The sequence below is a fragment of the Hydractinia symbiolongicarpus genome, chromosome 2 (genome assembly GCF_029227915.1).
Source record: "Hydractinia symbiolongicarpus strain clone_291-10 chromosome 2, HSymV2.1, whole genome shotgun sequence".
Classification (NCBI taxonomy): Eukaryota; Metazoa; Cnidaria; class Hydrozoa; order Anthoathecata; family Hydractiniidae; genus Hydractinia; species Hydractinia symbiolongicarpus.
The window spans coordinates 13,428,103-13,436,285 of NC_079876.1; the positions used below are offsets into that span (position 1 = coordinate 13,428,103).

Genomic DNA, 8,183 nt, shown 5'->3' on the forward strand with positions numbered 1-8,183 from the left:
GGCCTGCTACGGAGATGGACTATCTCTTTAATAATAGCCATATTCTGTGTGTTCAAAATGGCTGCTTGTAACTTCATTCCAGGTTCCACACAGAGTTAATAATTTGCTGACGGGTGGCCCCACTGATTTTTCCACGGGTAAGCGACTAGAACATTAATAATATCTATACATTACTTGTTTAGCCAAAAAGTTTAAAACAACATGTTGATCAAATAAAGATGAAAACAAACGAAGGAGGAGAAGGAGGAGCGTTACAAGACGAGAGCAAAGCTGATGTACTAAGGTATGAAGATCTGAAAGAAAGAAGTGGTCAGATTGCTGAAGATCAAATTAAAGTTGAAGAAGACTTGGATGATGTTGAGTGTGACCAAGGCGGACAACAGAACACTGAGAAAAATGTTCAAATAAACACCGTCTACCAAAAAGATAGAGAGATCGAAAATTCGGAGCAAAACGATGTAGAGATGGGTAATAAAGAACAAGACGACGGAGAGTTAAATAATGCAGAGCAAAACAATGGAGAGGTGAATGATGCAGAGCAAGGCGATGGAGAGATGAATTCTGCAGAGCAAGACGATGGAGAGATAAATAATGCAGAGCAAGCCGATGGAGAGATAAATAATGCAGAGCAAGCCGATGGAGAGATGAATTCTGCAGAGCAAGAAGATGGAGACAATACGACTGTGTTGTTAGTGGAAGTAAATCTATCAAAAGAAGACGGATCATCAGAAGCTGTAACTTTAGAACTTTTATGCCCCAGCTCTCTCGTGGTTGAAGAATCAGAGGTATATAGAATTTTTCAGCATGTGAGAAAAGTGAGACCCGATACCCAATACCCTGACATCAATACCTGAGACCCAATACCCTGATATTTTTTTTTAATATATATTTTTTTAATATAAACAATAATAAAACACATTTTATATGCATGTTTCTTCGTTACACGGAAATATTTGTTGCACGTAATATGCGAATATGGTGCTGGCTCAACAATAGTTTTATATCGCTAGAAACTACAATGAAACTAGCATCCTAAAAATTTTTTGTCTGCTCAAACATGAATAATTAAGGTGATCATAGACGTTTTTAAATTCATTAGAAAATGTTTGTTTTTTCGTTGTAGAGTCGAAATAACTCCTTTTGGTTTTCGAAACCACCATTAATTTTGTATATTGTCCGATATAATATTTGACTGAATTTTTTCTCTATAACCATACCAAGTTGATACATTTTCGTGAGTGTAGTTGAGAAGGAACAAGACATAACCATTAAAAAAAGTCTACTAAGTTTCTCATATTTTTTTCGCTATGCTTCAAAAAGGTTTGACCAAATTTAACTTGCAAGCAATGCAGACAGTATGCGTGTATATTTCGAAACTTTTAAACCGAAACCAAATTAGAATGTTCTCTTCTTGTTCATTCCAACTGTGAATGGTTGTTCTTCATTTTTAGCATTTTTCACATCATATGTATCGCCAAATCCTTTAACGGAAGGTACGCCTTGCTTCGAATAAACCAACATATCATCTCTGATATTTTATGTTGAAAAAACAAGAAATTAATGAGAAAAAATTAGGATTTTTATTAAAATAAAACATCGCCGAAAAAATGTTATGAATAAAAATTCAGGGTATCTGGTCTCAGGTATCGGTGCCAGGGTATTGGGTCTCGGGTATCACATAGAGTATCAGGTTCCACTTTTCTCATATCCCAATTTTCAGAGTCCTTTGGTGTTTCGATTTGATGATATATATGTAGACATCTGCATTTCAACTTAGTTTTGTCCGTTAAAATTATGATTTTTTTTTTCTCTGAGAGAGAGAGCTTGTCTTTTTCAGGCTGTTGTCGGATCATGCGTCAGGTTTATTTCCACAGGAAGCCAACATGTAGTTGTTATTGAAAACTAAAGTAGTCCATCATATGAATTATTTTAACGATGCTCCACCCTTGTACCTTAATAAGGCAATTAATTTTCGCAAATTTCGTAAGTTTTTGTCATTTTCGCAAAAATGAATTAACGCAGAAATTATAAGTAAATTTGTGAAAACTCTTCTCCTAGTTTGGCTAGGCGGATATTAATGCAATGTGTATATACATGCTGTGTGGGCTTGTATATATGCTGTGCGGACTTTATATATGCTGTCAAGGCTGTATAAATTCTGTGCGGACTGTATATATGCTGTGCAGACTGTATATATGCTGTACGTACTGTATATATGCCGTGCGGGCTGTTTATATGCCGTGCGAGCTGTATATACGCCGTGCATGCTGTATACATGCTGTGTGAGCTGTATATATGCTGTGCAGGCTGTTTATATGCCGTACAGGCTGTATATATGCCGCACAGGCTGTATATATGCTGACATATATAGCGCATGTCGGCAACTTGACAATGTCGGATTAACGTATGAAGTAAATTTAAAATATAATACAGTTAACTCTCCGTGATTCGAATTCCCACGGAAAAAGTTTTTTTGTTCGAATTATAGAGAGATTTGAATTATAGAAAGTCCAGGGGGCTTCCACCGAGTCAGGGAAATCAGGGAAAGTCAGGGAATTTTATCTGACCCATTTTTGGGGAAAGTCACAGCATTTTTTGTCTTTTAACTTGACTTACACTGATAGAACTTTACTGACAGGCTCTGTTAGTCATTCAGTGGAACTAACATACTCTTGACCATTTTATGTAGTATATGGATTAAAGCTCTATCAATACGGTAAGTTATGTTGCGACAAATACGGTTTAAACGGTTTTAGTTAATTTGTTTTTCTCTTTGGCTGTAGAATTCTTGAAAAAGTCAGGGAAAGTCAGCGAATTTGACCTCAAAAAGTCAGGGAAAGTCAGGAAATTTGATACCATATTTTCGGTGAAAACCCTGAAGTCTCTGTAATTCAAACGTTCAGCTTCAGAGATTGATAAATTCAAATTAGAGAGAGAAATACGTTAATTTCAAAATCTAAAAAATTTTTCAATCTTTATTTTCATACTTTACATAAAAAAGAAACTCTATTTGAAAAACTGTTGAATATTTGATTGCTTTACATTGGAGAGGCGGTCTCTTTCAACAATACGAGTTGCATCACCAAGTACTTTTCTCAGGTCGACACCAAACGATGTAAAAAAGCTGTAATCTTCTACGATGTAATTTGATCGACTTTGCTGTTAGGCCTTCACTATCAGAATGTCCATCTTTTTCTTCGCTATCTTCCACTTCCACACCACCAGTAACTTCGTAGAAAGATAAACGTTTTGAAAAATACGTTCGAAAGACAATTTTTTAATTTTAGAAAAACATTTAAATTTGTCAAAGCCCTGTTTACACTCTAAAATTTGAATTAGGGAGCGTGCTGAAGGGACTGAAAAACTGTTGGAGTTGTAGAAAGTTTTTTAGAAGAGTTTGTTAAAGAAAATTGACGGTGACTGCGCACTCGTTCGAATTATAGAAATATTCGAATTATAGAGATTCGAATTAGAGGGAGTCAACTGTACCATTCTTTCTATCCTCCTGCAAAATGTTACATTGCTACATAGTTCGCATAAGTTTATCTGCTATAGGTACTTAGTACTATATATGTCTGGATTATTTTGACATATCTAACGCACCTAAAATGGCATGTGAACTTGTAGCTTAAAATAAGAGAAAAAAAAGTCTTCAAATAGTTTTCTTCGCAATATTCAATTCTCATGACGTATTAGGACTTCATTAAAATTAATTTCCTTCAGCTATCTGCTGCACTTTGCGGCTGATGTTACAAACTCTCCATCTCAGCTGTTATTTTCACTACGTTATCAGACATTTTTATTTAGAAATTTAAATTTTTAGTTTATTTATTTTAAATTTTTAGCCTCAGTCCGCAGAAAAAGAGCCTGGACACGAGAGAGATAAAAGACAATTCGAATGCGATATTTGCCACAAGAGCTTTAAGCAACGTCATCACCTGAAAGCACATCTCATGATTCACACTGGAGAAAAACCGCATAAATGTGAAGAGTGTAACAAGGCTTTTATAAAAAAGCACGACTTGAAACGTCACATGCAAACTCATGCGAAAGAAGAAACTCCTGATTCAAAATTGGAAGAGGATTCGAGTAGAAAAATATTTCGCTGCGACGAGTGCGACAAAACGTTCGCGCGCAAGAAAGGATTGGTTGCACATTCGATTATTCACAAAGGGCGACAGTTCACCTGTAGTGTGTGTGAGAAGCGTTTCTACCGCGGCGCTGATTTGCAACGCCATGCATTAATTCACACTGATAAAAAACCTCACAAGTGTGACACCTGTGGAGAAGAGTTCCGACATAGCTTCTTGTTAACCAATCATATGAAACGACACACGGGTGAAAACCTTCTGTTTTGTTCCTTCTGCGATAAAACATTTGTTTCGATTAGCCGTCTTAAACAACATTTTCGGACACACACGGGGGAGAGGAGTTACATTTGTGATGTGTGTGGTGATAGTTTTGTACATCACAGCACTTTAAAGTCTCATAAGCTCTCTCACAGCGAGGTGCAGCCTTACACGTGCAATGAATGTGGAAAATCTTTCAACAGGAAATCGAACTTGAAAAAACATTTACGAATACATAACGACGAAAAAATTTATAAGTGTCACCTCTGCGGAGAAGGGTTTATGCATCACAGTACAATGAAGGCGCATATATTTGTACACGGCGGAGAAGATCCGTTTTCGTGTAATTTGTGCGGCAAGACTTTTAATCGACGTTCGAATTTAAAAAAACATCAACGCATCCACCTCGTTCAAGCCATTCAAGAGGAGATCATAACACCACGTGTCGAACGCGCATCCGTAGAAGTGAACACATGTGAAACGGCAGCTATGCAACTCATGACAGAAGACGTGGCGGCTTGTCGAGCGATAATGAATGAAGATGGCGTCGTTGTTGCGGAGGAATCGGAGTAAGTAGTAAAACATTTGTTTTGTGAAAAAAAAATTCTTTATATGCCTACTATAAATTTGCGAATTATCAAAAAATTGTCGCTTAAAATGTTTTTGTCAAACTTTTTCTTATTAATAGCATTGTATAGGCGTTTAAAAATTTCACTGTGATGTGATCTCGTATCTAGCAAAAATATTTAATTAAATTTTATTTTAACAGAATATAAAAGAAATCAAAATATCGAGAACGATTTTCCTCGCAAGATATAAAATTCCTGAATTTTGTAAAAATTTATTCTCGCAAAATATTAAAGCTCCTAACTTTCCGAAAATTAATGCTAACGCTTAGCATTTGATTGGCTGAAAATATATCTCACAATTTAATGAGAGTTGCTTCAAACAGATAGTAGATTTCGGCTCATGCTTTACAAAAAATATTTCTGTTGAATTAACACAATATATTACTTTATTTATTTTTTTCTTTTCACGTGAAATTTTAAAAAGTTTTTAATTCGTCAAATTTCTTCTCTTTACAAAAGGGCTAGGAAAAGAATTTTTTATTATTATAAATAAATTACATTTCTGGTAAAATTTCACGAATTTTTTATTAACTATATTTCGTAAGGAATAGTCCGCCAGTACTTCATTACGCCAAAATTTATATTTATTACATAATCGATTTTTTTCTTAACCCATCCCAAAATTTCGATACGAAACATCACTGTTGTTCGCTCATAATGTATTTCCATTGACTGTATCTACGCTCCCATAAAGGATTCAAAGTATCGTATGTGAAAAAAGGATGTTGAAGAAAAGAATGACCGATCGTCAACACCAGGTCAGGGTAGCTTCGCCTCGTTATGGTGGTATCAGAAACAAGCTCTTCTTGTTTCTTACGTCTTCACTTTACCCACACAACATCCCTTCTCTACATGCAATACTTTCCAAGACCTCCACTGGATAGTGACAACCAATCTAAATACAAAATCAAATCTTTTCTAACCCTGCGAAACCTTAAACGGACTAAGGTTATGTAGCGCAAGTTACAACACAACTTAAGAAATTGTAAGGAGTTGGAGGATCTGTGCATCGGTAGCTCAGTCGGTAGAGCGTTCGACTCACGCCCGAAAGTTCATAGGTTCGATCCCACATAAGGCTGTTGTCTGGTTAGGTAGGAATTTGATTTAAACATGCTAGAACTGCCGTTATAATCTCTTCCAGAACCAGTTAAGGGGTAATATCTCTTAAATTAGTGATTACATAAAATATAAATTGATAAATAGATTGACTCTTTGATAATGATACAACATACTCGTTCTACATACAACTGAGAATTAAAGGGTTAGGGCTAATCGAGGCAAATGATTGATTGCCTCTGTTGTTCCAGTCTTTCTTATAAGGATTAGTACCAATGATTACGTTTAATTGAAGATCATATTATCAACATTTGTTTTGTTTTAGAAATATCCAAGAAGAGGTTGTCATATGTTCCGAGTTGGAGAATCGCACATGTCCTATCTGTGATAAAGTGTTAAAAAACAAGAATCATATGAGACAACATTTGCTCACACATACTAGTGAGAAACCGTTCGAGTGTGAAGAATGCGGTAAGAAGTTTAACCGCAAGTCTAACCTAAGGAAACATGAGAAAATACACACAGGTGTGAAACCACATGGTTGTAATGTGTGTGGAAAGAGGTTCCTTCTCATCTACGATTTGAATCGCCATAAGAAAATACACTAATTCTAGACTGCCTTGATTGATCAAAGTTATGATGGAGATAAGACGGAGCTGCGCATGCGTGATAATCACAACTACCATGGCTGCTAAAGAATGACTGAGATCTATTGTTGCTGCGCATGCGTGAAGGATGCTGGAAAGAACGGGAAATTTTCTCTATTATTTCTTAATGGCGTTTGTAAATAATTGATACTAAGAGGATTCGTCATTCACTTTTACTTCTGAAATTAGTTGCCAAACAAATTTACAAGTCTCACTTCCAATAATTGTTTAATATTCAATGCACATCATTTTCAGCAATTTCATTTGTTTACTTCACATTAAAACGATGTTCACACTAAAGCCGTGTTGACAACCTTGAATCAACTCTGCGGACGAGATGACGTTTTATATACGCCATGTGTGAACAAGGTCTAAGTATTTGTTTTCACTTTAACGAATATTAGAATAACGTTCCTTTGTATAAAGAAAATGAATTTTCAATCGGTAACAGGGAGAATTACAATGGACAATGACGTCATCCTTGATTGCAGTTCTGATTCATATCGACAAGTTGTCCACTCTGTCAAGAAATTTTCAAACATTAAAGTACAGTACAATATGCGCTAACTCAACCTCAAAATTAGAAATTATGGTCCAAGAGAGAACTTTTTCCAGATTTTTTATAGACTAAGAGCGGGGGTCGAGGTTGGAGAAAGCTAAGATTGTTTGTGAGAACGCAAAGTTTGAAATAGCACATGTTCGACATACAGTTCACAAACAGTATCATTACAACAAAAAAACAACTGTTTCGTAGCGAAACATTTTCTAAAAATCTTTTTTACAGCCTTTGCATGATTCGGCACAACCTCGCTGCCAGGGCATTTTGCCTTTTTGATGAAGTTTTGACGAAGTTGGGTTGGAAAGTAAATTGCACATGCACAAATGCTTTGAACAGAAATTAATCACAATTCTTTTGCATACTATGACAGTAACAGTAGCCTACATTAATGTTTCTTCTCAACTCCTCTAAAATATGTTTAGCGAGACAAAACAATATATAGCGCTAATTAGAGGGCATTGCTTATTTCAATTAGAGGTGTATTAAGATTCACAATGTTGACAACAGACATATATTTATTATACTCGTTGATTACGATGTCATTACCTGTCGAGCTAATTAACAGACATTTCTTATTCATCGACAATTTATTTCCCCTGTAAGACACAATATAAACTCATATTCAATTCTCCTAATAGAGAACGGGTAATAAGCGTATACGCTTCTCTCAGCTTTCCTCCACTTTCTCTGATCAGCAGACAAAACCAAGATTTAATTTTGTGTAATGTACTCTGTAGGCCAAATATGGTAGAAAATCCAGTTACCTAGCTGATTTTTACCCAGGATGCCTAGCTGAGCTTAATTGAAATTTGAAGTGCTTGGCTAGAGGTTTCTACTATAAATAACAAGATAAGATAACAGCCTCCATGTTCAACACAAAGTTTGATGAAGAAATCCAGAGAACTATGAAGAACCTATCATCATCATCATCATTCTCGGCTTA

General features: G+C 35.7%; 1 protein-coding gene across 1 annotated transcript; it reads left to right on the top strand.

Annotated features, from left to right (window-relative positions):
• Positions 1–72: 72 nt before the first annotated feature.
• On the top strand, positions 73–6,732 carry LOC130629524 (zinc finger protein 883-like). The gene is made up of 3 exons (XM_057442762.1): positions 73–785; positions 3,846–4,918; positions 6,360–6,732. The coding sequence occupies exons 1-3, from the start codon at positions 219–221 to the stop codon at positions 6,640–6,642; spliced, it is 1,923 nt and encodes a 640-aa protein (XP_057298745.1). The 5' UTR covers positions 73–218; the 3' UTR covers positions 6,643–6,732.
• The last annotated feature ends 1,451 nt before the right edge of the window (positions 6,733–8,183 follow it).